At 35.5% G+C, this 26,280-nt stretch overlaps 1 protein-coding gene and 1 non-coding gene across 2 annotated transcripts; both read left to right on the top strand.

Moving 5' to 3' along the window:
• The first annotated feature begins 2,629 nt into the window (after positions 1–2,629).
• Positions 2,630–2,736, top strand: LOC112085721. Its single transcript, XR_002899020.1, has one exon. It is a non-coding gene; the product is annotated as a small nucleolar RNA R71 (small nucleolar RNA).
• A 22,169-nt stretch (positions 2,737–24,905) lies between these two features.
• LOC18014756 (heavy metal-associated isoprenylated plant protein 24) lies at positions 24,906–26,065 on the top strand. Its single transcript, XM_006397212.2, has 2 exons — positions 24,906–25,178; positions 25,709–26,065. Exons 1-2 carry the CDS (start codon positions 25,022–25,024, stop codon positions 26,002–26,004), a joined length of 453 nt encoding a protein of 150 aa, XP_006397275.1. The 5' UTR covers positions 24,906–25,021; the 3' UTR covers positions 26,005–26,065.
• Positions 26,066–26,280: the final 215 nt, after the last annotated feature.

Here is a 26,280-nt window from a genome sequence, read left to right as displayed (position 1 = left end):
ATGAAAAATTGTGAATGCTCATTACAAGTGTTTGGAGTGATACCTGGTACGGTTTTTATGCAAAGGTGGGGTGAGTATCTGCACCAGATGAGGCTAGACATCACTGGAGATGGGTTTTGCTTGGCCTGAACTCCGTTGTGCGACATGAACTTGTCTTGGACCAACTCGCAGACTTAACCCGGTGTGTTCGGCGAGTATCTGTGCGACTTGGGACCATCACCTTCCTGTCTCGCATGCCCAAGTCGCACAAAACTCTCTCTCTTTCACGTCCTGGCCTCTTCTTCTATGCTGCGACCTGGCCTGATCTCCTGATGACCCGCATGTCCAACTCGGTGGAATCCGCGAACGTTTATGCGGCCTGGGCAGACTCTGAACCATCTCGCACGTCCAAGTCGCACTTTTTAAACCTTGGACGACCTGTTTGCTTCTTCTCAGTGTGCGGCCTGGCATCCTATTGAATCAACTCGCAGGACCAAGTAGGTGTAAACAGCGAGTGTTCCTGCTACTTGGTTCCTCCTTTGTTTAAGCCACATGCTCATCTCGCACTTATCCATCCTTAAACGCCTTTGACTCTTTCTCCTGGTGTGCGGCCTGGTCTCCTTTTGGTCTGTCTCGCAAACCCAAGCCGGTGTAAACAGCGAACATTAGTGCGGCTTGGTCTCTCATGCATCCAACTCGCAGACCCAACTCGCAGAACAGCAACACTTAGCATTTTTCTTGCTCAAATCTTTTGCTGCTAGGTGAATAACTCGCAAGACCAAGTAGGTGTGAGAAATCAACCCAAGGAGTGAGATCAAAGTCTTGGGAAGAAATAGCAGGTTCAATACTCTTGTCTTCTGATGCTGAGCCATCACTCTTGGTGTTAATCATCCTTAGATCACTAAGTGTAGGAGACCATGAGAGCAAGATGTCTTCTTCTCTGATCAATGACCCTCCATTCTCATACTTGTAACTATTGGGGTGAGTGTCTCTCTCCTTTTCCAAATCTGAAAAAGATTGGGATCCATCTAGAACTCCAGCAGTGCCCACATACTTCATCTCAAGTACCTTAGGGGGTTCTATCTCTTGAACAACTGATCCACAAAATTCAGCCAAAGGGGGTGTAACAGGGTAAAAGACATCCTTATCCACCTTTGAAAGCACCACTCTTTGAGTATCAAAGTCAATCATTGCACCAGTGGTGTTGAGAAATGAAGTTCCAAGCAATAGGGGGAGTTCTTTGGTCTTCTTCATCTTCATGATCACAAAATGAGTGGGAATTATGCATTCACCAAACTGTAGTGGATAATTTTCCAAAAACTCATATGGTTTCTTGGAGTAGGAATCTCCAAAGGTGATAGAAGAAGGGTAGGAAGTTATAGACTTGACCTTTAGCTTCTCCATCATGTCCTTAGACATTATACTAACACTTGAGCCTGAAACACACAAAGCATTCTCCACTTTAAAGTTTCCAAGAGTGCAAGAGATGGTGAACTTCCCTGGGTTACCTAGCTTTGGGAGGGAGGTGGGCTTCATCTGAGTTGATTCAGAGGTGGAGGCACTATCTGTTGGCTTTGCTTGACCAGTTGGCAGCTCTGTTGTTGCAATAGACCTTGAAGCATTCCCTTGCTGAACAGAAAAAACTAAACCAGCTGCCCCCACACTTTCATTCTCAATGTCCTCATTGAGTTCATATAAGAAGCCCATGAAATCTTCTATAATGGCATTCTCATCCACATGAGTTTGTGCAGGTTCACTAGAGACTTGACCATAGAGAAGGTCTTCTATTTCTTGCACAGCAGCTGAATGGTCATCATTGCAGTAGATGACATTGCAGTAATCTTTTGAGTTTTGAAGAGCTTTACCAGGAAGAGAGACTTGTGGTTCAAAAGTGCAGATGCCCTTGTTCTTTTTAATAGCCTTTATTTCAGCTCCTAGTGTCTCCAGGTCGGATACCATCTTTTGTTGTCCTATTAAGAGCTGTTGGAGAACAACATTGAAATCAGGACTTTGTTGAACAGGTGGTGGGGCAAAACTAGGAGGTGGTGGCCTTTGTTGCTGGAAGCTGAGTTGGTTATTGAAGCTGTTCCCTTGTGGCTGAGCTGTTGGCTGCTGAAAAGCTTGTTGACCTTGGAAGTTACCTTGGAACTGATTCTTTTGAGCAAAGCTTTGTTGACCTTGTTGGGGAGGGTATACTTGATCTTGGGGATTGGCTACATTGGTGCTTCTATAAGACAAGTTCTGGTTCTTGTTGAAGTTGTTGTAACCCTGAAACTTGTTCTGATTACCTATGTAGTTCAGCTCTTCTTGTGTAAGGCCCACTTCATTGATGTTCTCAAAGCAACTCCTCTCTTGAGACTCACCTACATAGTGTATAGGCTTTTGAGTGGAAACCAGGGCTTTGTCGAGCTTGATATGCAGCTCTTTGATCTTCTCTTCCAACCTTTGTTGGGTACTAGAGTCCTCACATCTTTTGGCTCTATCAAAGTCTTCTCCATAGGTGTCTTGGCTCATGGCTAAGTTCTCAACAAGTTCCATGGCTGCAGTGATTTCTTTTGCCAAGAAATTCCCATTTGATGCTGTGTCCAACTGATTCCGGATTTTGGGAACAGCTCCTCTATACAGAGTGCTAAGGAGAGAGGCTTCTGAAAAGCCATGATGTGGACACTGATTTGTGTAGCTTCTAAACCTGTCCAAAGCTTCTCCAAAGGTCTCATTAGAATGTTGAGTGAAGCTGGAAATCTGGTTCCTTAGCTTTGCTGTCCTTGAGCTTGAGAAAAACTTGGATAGAAAGGCAATCTTGCACTGCTCCCATGTGTTGATGGATCCTCTTGGGAGGTTCTTTTCCCACTGATGTGCCTTATCTCCAAGGCTGAATGGGAACAATCTCAGTTTGAAGCTGTCTTCAGATACCCCATTGATCTTAGTGAGATCACAAACTCTGTCAAACTGATCCAGATGCTCCAAGGGATCCTCCATAGGTAAGCCATGGAACTTCTGATTCTGAACCATATTGATCAAAGAGGCCTTCACCTCAAAGTTGTTGTTTTGGACAGGAGGTGGCCTGATTCCTGCTCCATACTGGTGTGCATAAGCTCGGTCATTCTCACCAACAAAGGCTGGTGGTGGCTGATGACGTATGGGTGGGTTGGGGAAGGGTTGTGGCTGGTTAACTTGAGGTCGGTCTTGGTTCTGGTTACCCTGAGCATGTCCCCGATGGACCTGAGCCTGTTGAACTTGAATTCCAATCCCATTACCAGCTCTTTGACCGTGATCAGCTTCTTGAGCCTGATGCTCATTTCCAACTTGCTGATCCATCATTCCTAACCTTTCCAAGTGAACTGCTCTTTCTCTTTGTCTTCTTGCTTGGCTTCTTGTGATCATAAACCTGAAAACAAAGACAGAACTTGAAAAGTAATCAGTAAAAAAAAAGGTAAAAACTTGATCTCAAGAACAGATCAAAGACTAATGCTAAACAATCCACAATTTGGCAACAGCGCCAATTGATAGACAAGAGTTTTTAGGCTCTTAATGGCTACCAATCCCCTTGTCAAAGTAGTATAAAGGGTGTCAATCCAAGAATGTGGAAGCTAGACACTAGACTATATGAACTGATTCTTAATTCAAGCAAACAAATGAGGTTTGGTTTGAACTAATGATTAGAACAAGAAACTAAACAATATTAAGAGAAGATAACAATGATAAACAAAGCATACAAAGACAAGCAAATAACAAAATGATGATGTATGCAATATGATGAAACTAAGGCCTTAGACAGGATATTGGATTAGGGTGCATCAATGCTAAACCAGGGAGCTAATGAACCAATAATCACACAAAGTCATTCAACTTAGAACTCAGCATTAGATTAATCCTCTCATGAAGGTATTAACCTCTACACTAATCCACTTTCATACCAAATTCCCATTTGACAAATATGAATCAATGAGCATTAAACATCAGTTCTAATATGTCATTCACATACAAAAGAATCATTTTCATGGTCTTGATGCATAAACCTCTAATTAGCTTGGTTCAGGCATTTCATCAAACACTTTTGGTGCATGAAATGCCTATGTTCTAGACCCAAGTGATGTTCAAGGATCTAGCCTTAAGAATAGCTAATTAGAGAATGGAAGATGCATGATCTAACTCTTAAACTCCCTAATCTAACATCTTTGCACCCTAATCTACCTATCTAAGACCTTATGAAAGAACTACTCACTAATCATGATTAACACACTTAATCATTTGCAAGATGTGATGTTAATCATAATTAGAAGCTTTGAATGATGGAAATAAAAGGAAAAGAAACAGCCTATAATGATTCAAGACGTGATATCTCTTCCCAAAATCTGGGTTTTACACCAAAGAGGCAAGGGAAACTAAGAGAGAAAAATGAGATGTCCCCTGGGGTTTTTCCCAAAAATAACTATATATAACAAGGGTTTTGGGCCGGATCAGCCCAGGAAAAACTGGGTACTGACCCGGCTCAGATGGGTCTGGTGGCTGGTGTGCGATATGGTCACTTCCTTGTCCAAGTCGCATGCCCAAGTCGGTGTAATTTGCGAACACATGTGCTACATGGTTCTACTTCATGTCCAACTCGCAGGTCTATCTCGCACAGCATTGTGGACTTACTCAAATTTGATTCTGGAAGTCTCTACCTTTCTAAGAGTCTCCTTACACTCATCTCTAAAGTCTCAACTTGTTTCCAGAGCGTTGAATGTTCATGGGTGCGAGTTAATCAAGTCGCAGTACCGTATCGCACAACCTAAGCCTTCTCGGACCACTTTGCATTCAGGGGAGAGTAACTTCCAGGATATGGATCCAAATGGCATGATTTCAACTGCATTGGAAAGAGAACTAAAATATCTCAAATCTTCATGATGCACCTGTAGACTGAATCGGTCTGGAAGCGCATCTTCCTTCTCAATATTCGGAGCTCATCGGGTCGGTCCTGAAACTGTTGCGAGACAGGTGTATCTTCCGGTGAGCTTAACTCTCATTTCACGACTCCAAATCCAATGATTCGACCTGTTCTGGGACCGGGACTCGATCATCTCCAACTTTGGGTTCAGGTGACGTCAGAAAGGGCTCCGTTCCACCGGTTCTTTGATGCGCGTTGCTTTGGTCCTTTATCCGCTCCGTGACATGTACTGCTTCTTATCGCCGTAACGTTTAGCTCACAACTCCAAATAGGACGATCTCAAGTTTTCTGGAAACTAGACTCGACCCTCTTGATTCGGTATGAAGACTACAGAGGCTGAATACTGGTTCAAGTCCTCCTTCTCAGGTGATAAATTTGAGGGATTGTCGGCTCCATAACACTTGTCCGAGTCTGATGCACATAAGGTGATGGTCTCTCCACGGCTTTTGTCCCAATTGCTCCCAATTAGCCCCAAATGACCTGTAAACACTCCAAAAGTGCAAAACTCTCTAGGACCTAATGTAATTCCTAACTAAAGACAAAAGCAAAGACAAATATATGTAAAACTACCTAAATGTATACATGAGACTCAATATTTGGACAAAAATGCAATCCTAAACTTGACAAAATATGAGTATATCAGCGTGTAAAGGATTCTATCAATCCTCTGTTTTGAATACCGATATTCTCTTCCCTAAAATATCTTCTTCCAGAATATTCATTATCTTGTATATATATGTGTACCCTTTGATCATTGTGAATATACGATTGAGCCTCATTCCTTACATTTAGTGTCATGTATCTTTACAACTTTTCTATTGCTTAATGTATTCCTTTATTTATGTACATTGTTATTTATATACTTCTTATTCTTTTCTATCATTCTATTACAATAACAAACACCATATTTTTGTTTTAACTTGATTTATTCTCACAAATTTGTAGTGTACCTATCTGGTCTTTAGTGAATCGACTCCTAAATACTACTGCAATTGTTGTGTACTTGCAGGACTATTTCAGGGATTAAAAATTTGAGAACATCATCGTACTGTTTGTACTGCTACCTAAACCCGAATGCAAGACTTTTGTCTAAAGACTTTTGTCTAAAGACTTCTTTCAGGTTGTGGGTACTGACTACTGTTACAGTGTCACTGATACTGATACCCCATCAAAAGTTTTTGGTCTGAATACTTCTTTAAAGTTGTGCGAATTGTTACCAAACCTGACTGAAATTTTTTTGTCGGAAGATTTCTTTTAAACAGTGGCAACTGTTACCGAAACCCAACTGAAAACCTTTTGTCTGTAGAGTTTTTTAAAGCCGTGGGTACTATTATTTAAACCCGATTGAAAGCATTTCTAGTTTGAAGATTTCTTTTAAAAAGTGTGTACTGTTTTCTACAAAAAGCCACTTGTCCGAAGACTTCTTTCAAGCCGGGATAGAAACCTGAACGAAAGCCTTTTCTCAGAAGACTTTCTTTCAGGTCGTGGGTACTGCTACCAAAAGTTTTTTTTGTTTGAAGACTTCTTTTTAGTTGTGGGTGCTGTTACTGAAATCTGATCGAAAATGTTTTGTCTAAAAACTTCTTTTAAGCCATGTGTAGTTCTACCAAAACTCAACCAAATGTCTTTTGTTTGGAGACTTCTTTCAAACTGTGAGTGTTCCATTTTTGAAGCTTAAACTACCCCAAGTGAAAAAGGTATGTCGTGAGTAAACTAAGGGTCGAACCACAAGAAAAGTTATATCTATCCAAAATTTAAGAAACCTAATAGTTTAGATTAATAAGATAAGTGGATTTGAAAACCAAGCAAAATGCAAACAAAAATTAAACAAAGAAACAAATAACTAAAAAATATGTAGATATATGAAATGAGAATGGACTTTTGGGCTAATGTCAATGACAAGGGTGAATATTAGTTGGTTAATGGTGCTAAAAATTCAAACAAGCACAACGGCATATGTTAACTAAAGTGGACTAATATATTTTCTAAATCACCTTAGTTAATATTTCCTAAATATTCCTAAAAGGTAGCAGCGTTAACCAAATCTAAATCACCCTAATCTACCTAGACCAATGCCGATAATAAAACTAATCACACATATTCAAAGAAACAAAAACATGCACTAAGACATATGAACAGAGATTAAAAATAGATTAGTATCAACGAAATAAAAGCTACTAAATCATGAAAGTGATTCAAGACCCAATAAAATCCTTCACCAAGATATTTTGGTTATCAACTTTATATATTATAATCTTTGGTGGAAGTCCTTTTGCTTAAGAACAATATAATATGAGTGGTGGGCATGCATAAAAAATCTTACTGTTGTTTACACCTACTAATTTGTCTTAAGCTGATAAAATTGGCTCTGACAAAATAAAAATAAAAAGCTTAGCAAAAGTTTTGAAAACAACCGTGATGTGTGTAAAGATTGAATCAGTCATAAAAGAGGAATAGACTTTTTAAAAAACTAAACCAATGTCGTACTACTTATCTCTACTTTACTGTTAAGACTTCCCCACTATACATAGGATTCAAAAACTTTATACAATGTGTTGTGTCGTAGACGATCTTCTACATAATCGAATCCAACCACATTATACAAAGAAATTCCCAAACTGTGTGAAAGCTTTTCAAATCCTAACTATATACTATATTTTTTATATCGTAAAGGGTACGTGAAAATTTTAAGCGATGAGATTAGTACTTTCATTGAATGATTGAAATGCCATGATTGTATTTTTTTAATATATATATATATATATATATACACATATATATAACCAATTATTTGTTTTTTTTGTTAACTGTATCTCTGTTTTTAGCGTGGACATATTTGGGAATGTTTTGTTAATTGTATATCTGTTTTTGGTTTTGACATATTTTAGCTGTGTCTCTTAAGCAAAAATAAATAGATATTTGAGTTGTTCCATGGCTCTTACATTTAAATTCCTCATTAATCGTCCAAAATTTGTTTTCTTTTGGTTATGTTTCCTTTACGCTCTTTTTTCTTCTCATTTTTATATTCTTTTAATATATAGTTTTATTTAATTCATTGGATTTTATATTTTTCGTATAGTTGAAATGTTAACTGTTGGAGTTGTTTCACCCCATCGAATTTAACTCCTGAAAAATGACTAAGGATCTGATTGGGAAGGACTGTTGCTTTAAACTTTAATTTTAAACTGTAACTGTTAAAACTTTGGCTGTCAAAAAAATGGCTGTAACTTAAAAAAAAAATAAAAGCCACAAATTTGGGCTTTAAAAAAAAAAGTGTCGATCATGTGAAAAAATAGAGAGAGAAGACTGTGAGAAAATTTAGGAACAGTTTTTTGACTTTAAAACCTTTTAAACCAATAAAATCTGATTTGGTTAGTTAATGGCTTTTAAGATTTTTAATTTTCTCTAAAGCCTCTATAGTTTTAAAAGTGTTTTTGCCAATCGGAGCCTAAGTATCAGGACTGGGCTTTGTCAAGCCCATCTGTTGCAAGCAAACCGAGCCCGATCAAGGATTCGCCCGGAATAGCCAAACCAAACCGAATTGTGGCTTTAGTTTGGGAGAGCTGTATCATGGACTACCTGGGCCGAGCCATGTCTCAACATCAATTCGCCATGGGCCATGAAATATCAAGTAGAGCCGAGCCCAGTAACAGCTTGGCAGGCCGAGCCATGTCTCAACATCAAGTCGCCATGGGCCATGAAATATCAAGTAGAGCCGAGCCCAATAACAGCTTGGCAGGCCGAGCCGGGAGACGAGAAATGTAAACGGGTTGAGCCAAAGCGCATTTAAGGAAACATGGTGTTTATACTAAGCGTAGAGTTGAAGTGGTGGCCGCACGAAGGAATAAGAAAAATTTTAGAATCTCGGAGAGAGATTCTCGGCTAGACAGTTCATAGTCTCTGTAAAAATAATCGTTGTAAACAATTCATTATATAACTTTTGCAACTCTAAGCAATAAGACTAAACACTTTTCACAGCAATAAAATCCTCTTTTGATTTTTGTGTTCTTGCGATAAACCGTAGAAATTTTGGATCCCTCTAAGTTTCTTTACAAATTTTGATCGTCCGAGTTTTGACTCACACATTAACTTTACAGTTTCATCAATGCATAATTTTGTAAAAAAAACATCTATCTTTATTCATATGTAATCTAAATTACATGGCTATTGGACTTGGTCCACTTTCTCTCTCTTCTCTCTTTTCTCCCACCCAAAATTTTCCCTATATCTCAATCCTTTTTGCCTCTCCGGCGTCTAGCGCTTTGTTCTGTGGTTGGGCTTGGTATCCAGAGCTGTTTTGGTGGTGAGCTGTGTGTTTTCTCTGGTAAGGCTTCTTCGTTTTGTCGGAGGTTGAAGGCAAAATCCCTATGCAGAGTCGGATATCTTAAGGACTTGGTCCGTTGATGCCTCCTCAAGGGCCAACACTGGATGCTTTCGGTGGCTCCTCCTCTTGGTTTTGTCTCATATCTGCCTTCCTCTTCATAAGGTTGCGGGCCATGGAGGTGATGCGAAGGGCTGAGGATTGTCTAGTAAAATCGATGCTCTTGAGGACGAGGGTGGTCGGTCTTGAACGGAATTCTCGGAGGAGGAGGGTTTAGATCTGTTAGAACTGCCATGTTTGTTGAGTAAGCTTGACGGTGACGGGTCTTGAAAGGCACCTTGGCGGGTTGTAGATTTTATAGTAAGCTAGCCGGGGGTGGGCCGTGAACGATTACTCGCCGGATCTTCTTCTCTTGCCCTCTAAATCCCGCTTCAATTCTCCTCCCTTATGTTTTGTCTTTGATATGGTGCGCGGGTAGTATGTCTTTTTTTAGGCAGTGGCGGTCTTGTCGGAGAGTTGCGGCTCCGGTTTTCAGTGGAAGATCTATTTTCTCGTTTTTAGAGGCGGTGGCGGCAGCTTCGAAAGTTGGCTTCTTCATGTGACTAGGGTTTCCTTCTTCCCGGTTTGAACCGGTTTTGTGGCATTTCAGTTTTGCTTTTACCATCCAACCTAGCCCTTTTGAGTTTCTAGGTGGGCTTGTTATTTTTTTTTTTCCTTTATAAGCTTTTAGTTTAATTTTCATTTATGCTTTTCAAATTTATAATTGTCTTAAATCCAAAATTTTAAAAATGAAAGTCTTTTTATAAACAAATCTAAATTACATCAAAAATACACACGATAATAAAATTACAACCAGTTACATAAATAAGAATAACATAAAGGAAGTAAGTCTTCTAAAAAAACGGATCAATGCAGATTTTATAAATACATCTACATGGTCTTATAATATATATTATTTTATTTTTGATATACTAAAATTTTGATTTTTCCATAAACATAAAATTCTAAATCTAGTCTTTTTGTTTCAGAACACTACTAAAAATATTTTATTAATATTCCACGTTTCTTCATTAACATAATTCATATTTGAAAATAAAAATAATTAAGAGGCAATATTTAGAAGTTTTGTCTAGCACTTTAAAGCTAAGCGCACGGGTAAGCACATGCGAAATTGGTACTTTATATTGAAATTAGCTAATATGCCCGCACCGTGTGTGGACTACAAATGCTTAGTAAATAAAATGTTAGAATTTAAAAAGTAATATATTTATTATAAATTATTTTTTTATTATATTTTTACCATTTTATTTATTTATACTAAATTAGAAATCAGAATAAATCTTTTTTAAAAAAAAAAACTAAAATCCATAATTACTCACAAGTAATCCATCGATAAAGTCTAATTTGAGTGAGCTATTTAATAATACATTTTTCTACCATACATTACATGCAATCTCATTGACACTTTCAAAGACAAACGAATTGATATGATCTTAATAAAATTTTCTCTATCATAACCCTCAGACTGCACACATATATCTTGCAGATCGATTGTGATGTTTTGTTGTTTTGTTGTTTGAGATGTTCTGTTGGTAAGTCCTTTTAAGAACCATATAGAGAAAAAGAGAGCTAGAAACTATGACGGTGTTTTAATGTTGGTGTTTCAACATTTTCATTAGTTCCGTTGAGTTGGAGATTGATAGGATCAAAGATTTATACCATTGAAAATTTCCTCAAAAAAAATATCGGTAACATAGACCAATAATGTTTTTAAAAAATATTTTAGCAATATTTTTCAATGTATAAATTTTTATGGAATTTTTTTATGAAACTCAATCCATAATTTCATCCACAGTTGCTCCTTATATAATAGTAACAAAAAGAATTTATTTGTTCTCTGTGATTTGTCAATGTTTTTTTTTTGGCTATCATGTGGATCATGCAATAAATAAAAATTATTAGAATCACTGAATTTTCAAAGCTACATTACGTCAAATTTAAAATTTTCATATATATATTGTCGCCACAATAGATAATAAATCAACAGTATCTTTTATTATAAATCTGTGCATAAAATAATATTCAATATTAATCTTGTTTATTTTTGGAATATTTATTAAAAAGCTATCAAATACGAACATGTAATATTTTATCCAAATTTAAGAAAAATATCAAATGAAAAGATTATATTCAGTACAATCTCCATGAAACAATACAAAGAGAAACTCGTAAGAAATATGTGATTGGTTCTTTATGTGTGCTTTAATGAAGTTTAGAAACAAAGAATCAATTTTTCAATGAGCAGCAGCAACATCAACACCGAACTGCCTTACACCAAGTAATTTCCTTCCCAGTTCAATTTCAACATGATGCATAATCCACACAAAAAGAACCACGAATCACCAAATATATTAAGAAACAAAATATGTGACTTCAGCTAAAATATAAAACGATTAAATTGTTATCCCTCGAGAAGCTTCTTCATCTTCTGATGTCCTCATGTCTCAAATTCATTCCCTGTTATCTTCTCAAAGAGGATTGCATACTCTTTGATCACACTATCTTCCGCATAAGTGTCCTACTTTTCCTCTCTTGAAGTACAAATTGTGGACTCATAAAAAGTCACTAAACTAAACCACTTTTAAACACAAAAAGCTTATCTTTAGAGATATGTAGATAGAGAGACACATACACTGTAACACGAAGTATACATGATGAACAAACATTGATTACTACTCTGTTTTTTCAAAAACTGTAGGAACATGAAGAAGAGAAAGCAGAGGAACACTCCTTAGTTAAAGGAGAAAGGAACCAAGATGTTTGATGTGGAGGTAATGTTTGTAGTGGAGGATTTAATGAGAACGTTAGATGGCAGAGACGACGACGTTGATGATTAACTTCCATTATTGTAATTATGGTTGGCTCGATAAACATAGTGTGTTTTGGCCTTATAGTAGAGTAAGGCCACTTGTAAATTTGTAATGAACATTCCACCAGTGGAATAGAGCTTCTCTCTGTAGCTTTCATTTATTCTTCTTCTTTGAAAAAACTAATTTTAAAGAACTGATACGGTTTCTGAGTTTGGGAAGCAAACTGTCCTTGAGATCAATGCCATCACATCTTTGTTTCCCAACCTGTGATATCTTATCGCCTCCACTAAGTTATTTTTCAGATGAAATTGAACCATCTTCTACACACAAAATGGTCACTCAATCAGTAACTTTTAGGCCATAAGATAACCTAAACATATAGATTAATGATTTCTAGAATTTTGTAGACAGTACTAAAAGAAAAATCAAGACTATGGAAACAGTAAATTATTTGTATCTCTAGAGTTAGAGCTGGATTCTTGGCTAGACGCCTAAGTGGCTCAAGTAAAGCCAAGCTTACCGCACAAGTAAAAAAGAGAAAAAACAACTGCAGCAAGTGTAATAGAGGATATATCATAAAAAAACAAATAAAATTCTTGTAAAAAAAAGATCAAATAATGATCACACAAGAAGCACCTTCTTTTCTATTTTAGTTTGGAAATTAGTCTCAATATCTTTACAACGATCAAACCAAAATTTGTAACCCAAGAGACACAATAAAAAAATGATAACATAAAATCTTTTGATAACCATTTAATACTATAAGGAACAAACAAAACGAAAATATAGTGATGAACCATCACCGATTTAATCCAGAACTGAGGATACTTGGCCATACATAAAAAAAGATTAGGTGAGGATACTTGACCTCGACAAGTGAATTTGAGACCGGAAGGTGTATAGGGTCATAGAAACCGGTGTGTACAGGTTCATATGATGTGCTAGGTTCATATGATATTCAGCTCCGAGTTCCCTAGGATAAGTTGGTGTTCAATTTGTTCCTTATGATAGAGCTTTAGTGATCTATTTTTTTATTTTATAAATAGCGAATGCTATTCGGGTTTGTTAGGTTTTACTAAATATCAGTTTTATTAAATTTGAAAAATTGTTTGATTGATAATGTAATGAAGCATTAAACCAATATTTTTAAACCCAAACCGGATAATGACTTGGAAAATTCTTCGGGTTGTCAGATCACTGAGTCAACTGCGGATAAACTAAGTATATATGTTTGTTTCTTTTACATAAAGTTCATCTTTTTTTATTTACATTTTTCCTTCTGTGTGTAAAAAAAAAAAGAGTTATTCTAAAAATTTATGTCACTGAATCGAATTAATTATCACATATTTTTCTCTGTATATTTTGTTTTTCAATAAAATTTTAAATAAAATATACACTAGATATAGTGATTATATTAATTACATTTTTCACATCTATAATTATATTTTTCATTCTATATTTTTTCATTTAATTTATTTTCTTTCTAAACTATTAAAATTTTAACAGAAAATTTTATATTATAAAATTTACTAATGTGTAATGGTGAAAAAATAACAAACCATTCAATAAAATAAAGGCAAACAACCGTTATTACTACTAAATATCAAAACAAATATATATATTAATTTTTTCAGAAAATCCAGAAAAATAATGCAGAAAGCCCTAGCCAATATCTCTTGACTTTGTTGCCGCCTCCTTTTTGTTAGTCTAAGACTCTAAGTTCTCTGCTGATGTGTCTGCTGGTGAGGGTGTCAAGTTTTACCCTAATGAAATCAATAAGCCGCAAGTGCACAGCTGATCGATTTTAGTACTTGGAGATCGAATCCACAGAGAAGGAGGTTCTTTTTTGCAAAATCATTCGAAAGAAATATGAAGTAAGGAAGTCTAGAACCAGGCGATATTTTAAGGGGTTTTGGTGGTGTCTTTAAAACGTAAAAACTAATCTTAACGGGAAAATACGGAAATCAAAATGACCTAATAACTAAACCTAATAAAATCGACTAAAAACAATGAAAATGGCTAGACTTAAATTGCTTGAATGAATTCGGCTGGAATGAAGAAAATAACCTAATGACTAAAGCTATATGAAAATCGGCGAAAACTTATAAAGACGAGACGCTGGGTTTCCAGAAAAATTCTCTTTGGGGGATGAACGATTCAAAATATTGCTAAAACTTAAATTAAAAGATCCTAGCTAAAACTTTTAGAATTCGAGTCACGAACGTATGAATACGCCACTATCGTGATCATAAAAAATTATCTCTCACAACCTTGACCAGTAGGTTTCTACTCTGCTTCTGGAAAGGAAAAGATGCAAGCTTGCTTAAGACTCGTCAAAATTCACAGTTCGCTCATAGGTAGGTTTCCACTCCTATGGTTGATCTGCTCTTCTCAAACTAGATCTGGCCCCGGATGAATACTTTCGCAACACAAAAGACAGAGATCAGATTGTAGTTCATGACGCTACTTCTATGCATTAAAAATAAGTTTAGAAGAAATTTTTTTAGAATTCGGCTTAAATAGCTAATGGAATCCTCATCGAACATATATAGCCCCCATCAAAAATCCTTTAAATCCAACGATAAAACTACTCAGACATGATTAAAGAAAGCAAAAACATTGTATTGAAAAGCTGAATAGAAATTGATATGGTGAAGGAACAAAAAAGGTTCAAGAGATAGATCTCTATCTCCCTAAATTTAAAACTAGGAAATATGAAAGACAAAATTTTAAAAGCTGCTAGAAGATAAATTGCATATTTGTCTCCTCGTCTAGGGCTCATAAAGCATGTATTATATTGTTCAAGTCATTTTTGTGCGTCACTTAGGGTTTCTCCAAATGAGGGAATCATCTTGGGTTTGAAAATGGGCTTCTAGGCCGGACAGACTAATCTCTGCGGTCGGGAAAGACGGGACCAGTGCGAAATGGGTGTTGGCCGCGGGTAGGAATACTTGCCGGTTGGTTTACGGGACACCTTGCTCTTCGCGTAACTTTTAATTGAACCTTTGGATTGCCATGATGTAAAGTGTGCTGGAAAGCTGGTAGTTCCATCTTTAAAGTCTCCAAATTTGAGCTGGATCAGAAGGTGAGACGGTCTTCATTTGAGGGTGAACTTCTAACGGGTTGACTCTGAGCTGAAATCTGGTTTTCTAATCCATTTTGTTAAGCTTTTTCCTAAGTTTTTTGAAAAGAGTCTTGAAACTACTAGAACTAGAAAAACATAATAAAAACACTTGAAATCAATTAAAAAAAAAACATAGAGAAAGTATCTTAAAATGATCCATAAAAATGGTCAAAATACGGTGTTAGCAACTCCCCCAAACTTAAACCTTTGTTTGTCCTCAAACAGAGGAGAGGTCCAATCTGGTGAAGTGAAAACAAAAATAGGAAATGCACAAGTCTCAGAGACGTGAACTCCTAAACTAGGTCCATAGATCGTACATCAATTCACAACTTAGTCTAGAAAACTCTCACCTAGACACAAAAGATACTACTCCACTTTTTCTGTCATGCAAAACTTCAACAATCTAAATCTCGATTTCAGTCAACTAGCTCTCTACGTTCATTAAGTGCAATAGTGAATTCTCATCAAAGACATCATCCAGGGTAGACGGCGTTTGGCATTTAAGGGCTGTTTAAGTGGTGGAGTTAAAGTGTTTTGGGTTACCTGATGAATCTGGAGGATGCAAGATATTATGCAAAACCGTAAGAGAGAGAGTGGAGCTGTTGATGTCCACGATTTTCAGTCACTTCTTCTTGCCAAATGTTGTTGCATAATCCTTCCTCCTTTGTTGTGAACAACTACTTCCCCCAAACTTATATATTTTTTTGGGAATCAGAAAGATGGTCTCCAAAACTCCATATAATCAGACTCTAGCTTGCCTCAAGGATAAAATTCAATCATTTTAGACTCTCTGAGGCTTTTATTTCCATTCCTTTCTTAGTTTTGGATTTTTTTTTTGAAAGGGGAAATGCCTTTTTTTAGATAGAGATTCTAAAGGACGAGATTGTACCAATTATTTGAAGTTTTTCCAAGGCAAGCTGAGTTTTCTCCAGATGTTGAATCCTTCTGGTAAAATTTCCGGAAAAGTTGCAGATCTTCGTCTTTGGTGACTGTAAACTGCGTCGTTCCTCTTTCTCTCCGACGTTTTTGCAAATATCTTCATATAAGACAATGAAAAACAAGAATTCATGTGGTTTGAAAGAGGTTTGGTTAAGGTGGGGAACTAGCTAAAGATGAACTAGCCATTAAGGATCAACAGAGAGTGATAAAAAGCATAAAGGAGTTCTACATGTATGGTTCGTTTCCCTGATTTAATGCTTCAATGAGAAAATTATGTCCAAATAAAACAGAGCTAGTGTATTCCTTCATCTAAATCAAAATCATTCAAATTCCTCTGGAGTACTTTGTTTCAAATGTGCTTAGCTACCGCCTAGTCTCGTCCTAAAATCATGAATGAGTATGTCACTAGGAAAAGTCTAAAAGCACACATTTAATTATCATTGATTCATCTTAACCTTTTCCTTTAAACCGTATTTTGTTTTGTAAACCGTTTTTGAAAAACTTTAAAGAAAATGCAAAAAGTGTAGATAATGCAAGACTCATGAAAGAAAAGTGGTTAGAAAAGGATGAAATCCTCCCCCAGACTTAAATCACACTGTCCTCAGTGTGAAAGAAGTCGAGATTGGATGAAAAAAATGCATAGATATATCAAAAAAGGTAAGCTAAAGGGAACTTACCTGGATCCGGGATGCTGACGGGAATGAACCGGATCGATTCGGGAAGATGCATGAAGGTGATAAATGGTGATGGGAGGTGGTGGGAGGTGATGGATGGGGTGGAATGGGACTTGGTGAGGTGGATTGAGGTGAAGTGTGTCGGAGGTCATTTGAACGACCATTGGCTGCGGTCAAGACTCACGCGACCGTGGGTGGGATATGCTTGGCCGCGGTCATAAGTGCGCGACCGCGGTCGATGTAGGGCTGGCCGCGGTCCAAACTCATGCGACCGATGGGGCTTAAATGCGGCATGTTCCTGTTTGTTCTTGGTTTCTGCTGGGCCGAGCAGTCAGGAACCATCCTTCTTTTTGGTTTTTTCTGGTTTTTTGTTTTTTTGCCTTTTTTTATTTATAAGAAACACCTGAAACTAAGAAAAAAAAAAGATCAATAGAAAAAGAAAGAAAAATCCTAAAGAAAAAAAATATCTAAATGGGTTGCCTCCCATTAAGCGCTTCTGGTTTAAGTCGTTTAGCTCGACTTGGTGTAGGACGTGACTTAGTCAGATGAAGAAGACCTTGTCCTAAGACAAGTTCTTTTTTAAATTTCCTTGTTTTGCTTAGCAGGTTCTTCGTCACTCCAAAATTATGCTTCAAATTCTCTGTTGCAGGACGTTTTCCTGCTTTTCTGTTGTACGGGACAGCTTCCGTGAAGACATCCTTGTCGATATTAACAAATAAAATCCTCCGGTTTGGCCAATCCATGATGGCTCCGGAAGTTGCTAGAAAAGACAATCCAAGAATCACTAGATGTGTAGCGACCTTTGTCGCGACAATGTAGAACTCGACGGGAACAATGCAATCTCCTATCCTCAAAGGAATTTCATAAGCTACTCCTTTAGGCGTTGCACTGGAATCATCAGCTAGGCTTATCTTTGTCCTAGTCTGCGTAGGTGCTTAATACCAAGTCTCAAAGCAATTGCCTTACATCATATTAAGACAAGCTCCAGAGTCACAAAGCACATTATTAAACATTTCACCTCTTATCGAACAAGAGATGAGAAACTGACCTTTAGTCTTTACTTTATGGAGGGTTTGGACTTGCTTCTCTTGGTAAGTGTTGGTCGATATTTCAAATGCTGAGTAGGACTCACAAAAGAAAGCTGCAGCGTCGTATTAGATGATTGAATCTATGTGGGGCATCTCGATCTTTTCGTGTGTTGGGTTCTCTTGGATTGGGGAATACGTTGAATCCTCATCAGTGTCATCACAATCTATTGCCATCTTGAAGGGGACACATGGAATAGGCTCTTCTGAGTCTGTTTCTTCATCTGAATACTGATTTCCCCCTCCCTGAATTACCTTTTCGAATGCTGAAGTTTGAGATTGAACCGAAAAGTGTTCACTTTTTGTTGCAAATCTCGGGGGTGGATCTGAAATACCAATCCTCGCGGCCAGAGGTCCCGCGACCGCGGTAAAACAGGCCTTGGCCGCGGTTGGAGGAGATGGACTCGTGGCTCCGGATGTGACTTACTTGGGATTAGCTTCTTTTTCCTTCCAGTTGGTGAAACCCTCTTCAGCTTCTTTCCTTGGTAGTCTACTATCATCTGGTCGGCTCTTGGTTAATCTTGAACTTATACCAGGGTATAGGTTCGTCTTCTCATCAGGATCTTTAGGAGATTTCTTCGAAAAACCTCCAACCGGCTCAAAGTTGGAGATCTGCTCCCTTCTTGCATCAGTCTTTCGTGCTTTAAGCTCTAGTTTGCTTAGCCTGTACTCGATTTCTTTTAGCTCCTCGTCTGTATTCTCTCTATAATAGGAGGCGAACTCTCCAACTTCCTTGATCTCTCGTTTTGATTCGGCTATGTCACTTGAGTTTTGGATGATATCATAGCCTTGTCTTGTTTGTTCTCTAGCGACTTGATTAATCATTCCGGCAAGGGATCGTGCATCCTTATGAGTTTGCTCTTCCAGGATCTTGACATGATCAGCCAGACCATCAAACTTTCTGTTGAACTCTTCAGAAATCGAATCAATCCTCTTGAGCAGGGTGTTTTTAGTGAGAATCTGCTGATAAAGGAACTGGTTTGTCATTCCCTCAATATGTCCCAGACATTTTCTGGTCCTCAAATTGTCCTCTTGCTGGCTAGGGTTTTGCGGTGGAAGGTGCTGGATGTACGGCCTGGAATAGAACAGAGGAGGTCCCCAGGGATCTTCTCGACGGCGAGCAGGTTCACGACGCCAATTATATGGATGGCTCGGATGGATGCCTCGATCCATATGGCCAAAATCTCGAGTGTGATGTTCTTCTCTGCGTCTGGTGGCTTGAGGAGTGTTGTAAAAACCTCCCTCGTAGTAGGATTTTGATTTATAGGGTCCATTGCTTTGGGAACTGAAACAAAAAGAACCAAAAATGGAAATAAGTAGAAAAGGGTTCTAGAGTCGATTTACCAACCTTTCTTAGGGTTTTGCGGAAAAGAAAACGCGTGCCTTTCCCGGCAACAACGCCAAAAACTTGATGTGTCTGCTGGTGAGGGTGTCAAGTTTTACCCTAATGAAATCAATAAGCCGCAAGTGCACAGCTGATCGATTGTAGTACTTAGGAATCGAATTCACAGGGAAGGGGTTATTTTCTGCAAAAGCCTTCGAAATAAATATGAAGTAAAGAAGTCTAGAACCAGACGATATTTTAAGGGGTTTTGGTGGTCTTTAAAACGTAAAAACTAATCTTAACGGGAAAATACGAAATCAAAATGACCTAATAACTAAACATAATAAAATTGAGTAAAAACAATGAAAACGGCTAGACCTAAATTGCTTGAATGAAATCGGCTGGAATGAAGAAAATAACTTAATGACTAAAGCTTGTATGAAAATCGGCGAAAACTTATAAAGAAGAGAGGCTAGATTTTCAAAATATTGCTAAAAAGTAAATTAAAAGATCCTAGCTAAAACTTTTAGAACTCGAGTCACGAACGTATGAATACGCCATTGTCGTGATCATAATCAATTATCTCTCGTAACCCTGACCAGTAGGTTTCTACTCTGGCCCTGGAAGGGAAAAGATGCAAGCTTGCTTAAGACTCGTCAAGATTCACACCCATAGGTAGGTTTCCACTCCTATGGCTGATCTGCTCTTCTCAAACTAGATATGGCCCCGGATGAATACTTTCGCAACACAAAAGACAGAGATCAGATTGTAGTTCATGACGCTACTTCTATGCATCAAAAATAAGTTTAGAAGAAAAATTTCTAGAATTCGGCTTAAATAGCTAATGGAATCCTCATCGAACATATATAGCCCCCATCAAAAATCCTTTAAATCCAACAATAAAACTACTCGTACATGATGAAAAAAGCAAAAACATTGTATTGAAAAGCTGAATAGAAATCGATATGGTGAAGGAACAAAAAGGGTTCAAGAGATAGATCTCTATCTCCCTAAACCTAAAACTAAGAAAGATGAAAGACAAAAACTTAAAAGCTGCTAGAAGAGAAATTGCATATGTGTCTCCTCGTCTAGGGCTCTTAAAGCATGTATTTATAGTGTTCAAGTCATTTATGGGCGTCACTTAGGGTTTTTCCAAATGAGGGAATCATTTTGGGTTTGAAAATGGGCTTATAGGCCGGACAGACCAATCTCCGTGGTCGGGAAAGACAGGACCGGTGTGAATGGGTGTTGGCCGCGGGTAGGAATGCTTGCCGCTAGTTTACGGTACATCTTGCTCTTTGCGTAACTTTTGATTGAACCGTTGGATTGCCATGATGTAAAATGTGCTGGAAAGCTGATAAATTCATCTTTAAGGTCTCCAAATTTGAGCTGGATCAGACGGTGAGAAGGTCCTAATTTAAGGGTGAATTTTTAGCGGTTTGAGCGAGTTTTTCTGAGTTTAAGCGGTTTAGTAGTATCTCGAATTTTCAACAAAGGCCAAATCGGAAACTTTGCTGGGTCGCGGTTCAACCGATCAGACCGTCCAGTCTAGTCTAGATCTAAAAATATTGCATTAAACCATAATAATTTAGACCGTTGTGTTTAAGTTAATTTTACACATCAAATAAGAACCAATAAAAAAGTACATTTAATTAAAAAAATATGGTAAAAATATCTTTTTGCAACCAAAACTCATCTCATATATAAAACTTGGCCAACTTTCTCCCACATCAGCATTGGAGAAAGTGCCACCTGTCTATTTAAAATCTTAATGAAATAACAATTAATCACATTTAAAGAAAAAACATTAAAACACATTAATAAATATTAATATGTATATGAACAAATTTATTTAAATAAATAAAATTAAAATTTATTTTAAATATATCAAAGCTTATAAATATTATATAATACAATAGTTTTTAAATGCACCATTCTATTTCCTTTTTCCAAGTGATTTAAACTACATTTTTAAACTAAAAATATAATTAAATTTTAATGTACGTGAAAAACAAATATAAGACTGAATAAGTTAAGAAATTTAAAATAATCTTATATAAAACTCTAACTAATAAAATTATAAGACTAAATATTTAATAAACGATTAAAAAGATAAAAAATATTAAAAAATATTAGTAAAAAGAAGAGTGGATACATCAAAATGTCATACAAAGTTTTTTAAAAAAATATTAAAAAATGGAATCAATAAAATATGCATAACCAAAAAATTTCAAAATGGTAAATTTTTGTATGAGCTATTACGTTTTCATACATAAATTAAAATAGTAGATATTGAGTCCTTCATTACTGTAAAAGAAGAATCGGATTATTTGGCACAGGTGGAAGAGATTATAAATAATGTATCATCTAGAAGAAATCAAAGAAAATATAAATATTTTAAACAAAAAATAGAATGATGGTAAAATGAAAACAAATTTTAAAAATGTATTATTTAAAATATAAATTAAAATAAGATTTGCGCGTATGCGCGGATTCTCTCCTAGTTGTAGAACCGATACATAAGCAAAATATTTTGAAACTACCTTGCTGACATATCAGCAAATCACTACATAAATAAGAATATAAATTCAGATATTTTTAAAAAATTGACGTTAAATGACTGATCAAATATTAGTCTTTCACTATGGTGAATCTCTCGGCTAATAATTCACAATAAATTAGTTAAATCGAATATGAAACGTATTTGGAGGGGACAGTTAAAAAAGAGTTTCTGACAAAACTGAAGACATACATACAAAAGAATATGAAACGTATTTAAAAACAACATCAACAATTTTGGTTAAATTTGATAAAATCTATCATACCCCAATTAACCATAACTGAATTGATTTGAACCGAAATATTTTGGTTAATTTCAATAGAATTTTTAAAACCGAACTAACCAAAAAAACTGAATAAAGTGAGCGATTCAATTTAGTTAATCCGAATCCCAGGCCTACCTAGATTGCTAGTATGGCTGAGCACTGTCCCGTCCTATATTCGATTTACTAAAAATATTGGATTTAGACGGGGAAAATAATACACCCTCCATTTCAAAATGTAAGATATTTCAGCTAAAAGTACAATTATTAAAAAAAATATTAAAAAAATATATATGTTAGATTATCATTTAACGTATAAATTAAAACCACTTTAATCAATCATAAAAAAAATCTATAATCTAATTGGTCACACAATATTCAATAAAGGTAAAAATTGCATAAAGATATAAAAAAAAACTTACATTTTGAAACAAAAATAAACCTCCAAACAGCTTATAATAAGAAACAGAAAGAATATATAAATTAGTTTTACGAAAACAGAGGTGACACTTGTACACAATATTAATAGTTAAGTGGTAGATTTGGTTCCTCTTAATATGATATTGCTCTATTTAGTTGATCGCCAGAACATCTTTAATGGTGTTCTATATCTTTCTCTAAATTCTATTTTTAGAGTAAAATGATCTATAACGGTACTCTATATGTTACTCTATAAATGCATAAATAAACAGTATTGCTCTATATTTGGAACAACATTGTTAATGGCTCTAATTTAAGAATATAACTTTTTATTTAGAAAACAGTCCTCTAGTTTTTATATATTTTCATCTTATACATAAACAATAAGATAACTAGTAATATTACACTTACTTAAAATTATACTACTAATAACTTGTTATAAAATTATTTTAACATAACATAAAACAACAATCTTTATTAAACAAAGAAATACAATAAAATAACAAATAATAAAATTAGAAATACATAACTAATACTAAAAAAGATAAAATCTCAAAATAGATAATCAAAAAAACTTAACACAATTTATTAGACCATTAATCTAATACTCTGGTAAGTAATGAATGTGGTATAATAAATTTTTATAATAATTAATGTTGAAAGAATATATTTATGTTGAATTATTGTTAAAAATAAAATAGATAGAACAATTAAAATTTTAAAAGTGAATGGTCTTATAAGCAATTAATACTAAAAAACAAATATAATATATTTGAATTATTTATTTTTACAGTCAGATATAGAGATGACCATTAAAGTAAATCTTTTCTTTATTTTTAAAGAATTCTATATTTAGAGCCGAAAATAAAACGAACGATTGGAGATGCTTAGAATATATGGTTGTAAATTTTCACAAAACGTATATGTAACTGGATACATAAGAGTTTACGTAGCTAGGAAATCACCAGTTACATATACCAGTTACATATGTAATATAATCTCCTAAGAGTTTACGTAGCTAGGAAATCACCTTTACCTAAAAGTTAGTACGAGCAATCATATCGCAAGAGTATGGAATATATTGTCGTAAAATCAATCTGATGGATGTTTATTGCTAACTTTTTCTATGATTGGTCTACATGCAAACTATTAATGACAAACTTTTGAAAATGCCTAATGTAAAGAATCTTGACATTTATAAACGTCAGCTAATATTTTAGTGATTTATAATCTCAATGATTTACATAGTAACAGCCTAATAATCCATAATGCATCCACTATTTTACTTTAACTTTGTGCCAGATGTCTCGGTCACAAATCCAAATTTAAATGAAAGTCATGTTCATTTTTGTTTTTGTTTTGCTTCTTTGCATATTATCAATTACATCAAATAATATAATGCAACTGACCCCAATCACAAACTTGAATCGATGTATGCCTTACAATCACTCACATGTGTCCTCCGCATCAGCCACAAACTTTGTCTTTCGATTACATAATGTTGTATAGACCTATTTTTAATGTGGCGTAGGCCAAAACCCTCAATTATTTACACAGTACTAATTTAGTTTTTTTTTGTTTTAATAATAGTAAAAATTTATGGTTTCATTTTGATTTGTCATAAAATTTGGGGACTGTTCCCTTTCTCATAAGTAAATACTCTGTGCCAAAATGAAAAATAATATTTTGCTTATACGTAAAGACACAAACTCCTCCCCAACCACACATGCATGAAACCTGGAATTTTCAAACTTAATGTGGAAATTGTTGAGAATAACTTCATTAAAACATTCCTTTATAAGAAATTTTTCTTAGTATGAAAGTTAGAAGGGCGCAAAACCAAACTTTAACGGAAATGTAAAATGTTATTTCGTAAACTAATTTACCTTACATATTTTCCACTTTTGGAATTAGTAAGATTTTATAGAAAGCGAGAGTGTGTGTTTACAACAACAAAAAAAAAATGAGTATGATGCCAATCTGCTAGGACTGGTTGATATTTCATATTTTGGTTATTCACATATTTGGTACAAGCTCCAATATTTTATTTCTGATTTGTTACTTCTCAAATAATTGATGCCGATACTTTTATATAAAAATAAACAAACAAAGAGAAAATAATGTACGTTATCACTACCCAAGCTTGGGTTATAATGAATTAAATGCCAAAGTTTTCAAGTCACTTCACATCAGTAGAAGTTTCATGCGCTTTCTACGAGACCCCAAAAGCAATAATTAGACTCCTTTCAGAGGCAATAATGAAATCAAAGTTTCTACTCAACAAAATAAATTACAATGTGTTAAAGGGTGCAAGATAAATAAATAATAATCTCCTTTTGTCATAAACATCTTATCATACGAAATACACTCACTATAGATAATTATAAATAAGGTGAGTATCACCCATACACCACTTTATATGGTGGTACAAAGAAAGAGCCTTTTCTTACTCACTTCATCACAACTCTCCTTAATTATATTCTCGTCCCCTTTTCATTCTTTTAAGAAACGGTAAAATCTGGTGTGAGTGAATATGGGAGTTGAAGGAACGATGGACTACATATCGGAATTTCTGAAGAAGAGGAAAAGAATGAAGAAGAAACAAATGCAGACAGTAGCTCTCCGAGTTGCTCGTATCGACTGCGAAGGCTGTGAACGTAAGATCAAACATATCCTTTCCAGCGTCAAAGGTATGTAGTTACATAGGTGGAATCGAATAATAATGAAAAGCTATTTTTACCAACCATTGTGATCCAATGGTTAGAGATTATTTCATGTTATTCGAAGCCATATCAAGTTGCAGACATTAGTTTTGAATATTAAATACAAAGAAAAATTGATTTTAACTAGATTGTCTCAGCATTTACTTTGAACTTTAATCTTGGAATGAAAATTTTGGTCTCTTCGAATCTCAGTAAACCCTATATGAATTAATATCCTGATAAATAATAAATTTGTTGCGATTCCAAATTATATCTCATAAGGTAATATATGTACTTAAATTTAGGGATGATTGATTTTAGATTTTCGTTGCCAAGTACAAAATCTATGGACTTGTTGAACGTTAGAACATGTGTGCTTTTTATGATCAATTCATAATATTATTTTAATTTTCATTGGACTCGTAGTAAGGTTACGTTCTTGCAATTTTGCTTCTGCACACTATTTTGGTTGACAATATTTTTTTTTTCTTTTTGGGGGTTGGACTCATTTTGTGTAGGAGTGAAGTCGGTGGACGTGGACGTGAAGCAGCAGAAGGTAACGGTGATGGGATACATGGATCCAAAGAATGTATTGGAGGCGGCCAAGTCGACGAGGAAAAAGGTTGAGCTATGGCCGTATGTCCCGTACACAATGGTGGCGAATCCGTACATATCTCAGGCATATGACAAGAAGGCACCACCAAACATGGTTCGGAAAGTTCTTGACACGGCCTTAGTCAACGAGACCACCGTCGATGACTCTTACACCGTTATGTTTAGTGACGAGAATCCTAATTCTTGTTTTATCATGTAAACTGTAGACAGTGTGCTTTTCGTAAAACTTAATTATATGATCAAATATATTATTGATAAATAAATAGATTAAAACCCGCATATATGTGCATATATCTAATTTAATATTTAATCATCTGATAAAAAAGTGAAAAACAAAATTAGATCATCTGTGAAATAAAATAACTTAAAATTAAGATAGCTTCACAAAGCTACCGAAACGAGAAAAACAGTTATTTATTTTAATTATGCTACTGTATTAATTGATTTCCAATACGTTTTCAAATATATAGGTTTT

This window comes from Eutrema salsugineum, unplaced genomic scaffold, assembly GCF_000478725.1.
Source record: "Eutrema salsugineum unplaced genomic scaffold, Eutsalg1_0 scaffold_3, whole genome shotgun sequence".
Classification (NCBI taxonomy): domain Eukaryota; kingdom Viridiplantae; phylum Streptophyta; class Magnoliopsida; order Brassicales; family Brassicaceae; genus Eutrema; species Eutrema salsugineum.
The sequence above is the reverse complement of the archived record's forward strand: the minus strand, read 5'-3'. Positions and strand labels throughout refer to the sequence as shown.

What these genes read in the sequence shown, in the direction of transcription:
- LOC18014756 (XM_006397212.2), top strand. Translation starts at nt 25,022, where the DNA reads ATGGGAGTTGAAGGAACGATGGACTACATATCGGAATTTCTGAAGAAG. An exon ending in TATCCTTTCCAGCGTCAAAG is followed by an intron (nt 25,179 to 25,708) that starts GTATGTAGTTAC and finishes CATTTTGTGTAG; the next exon opens with GAGTGAAGTCGGTGGACGTG.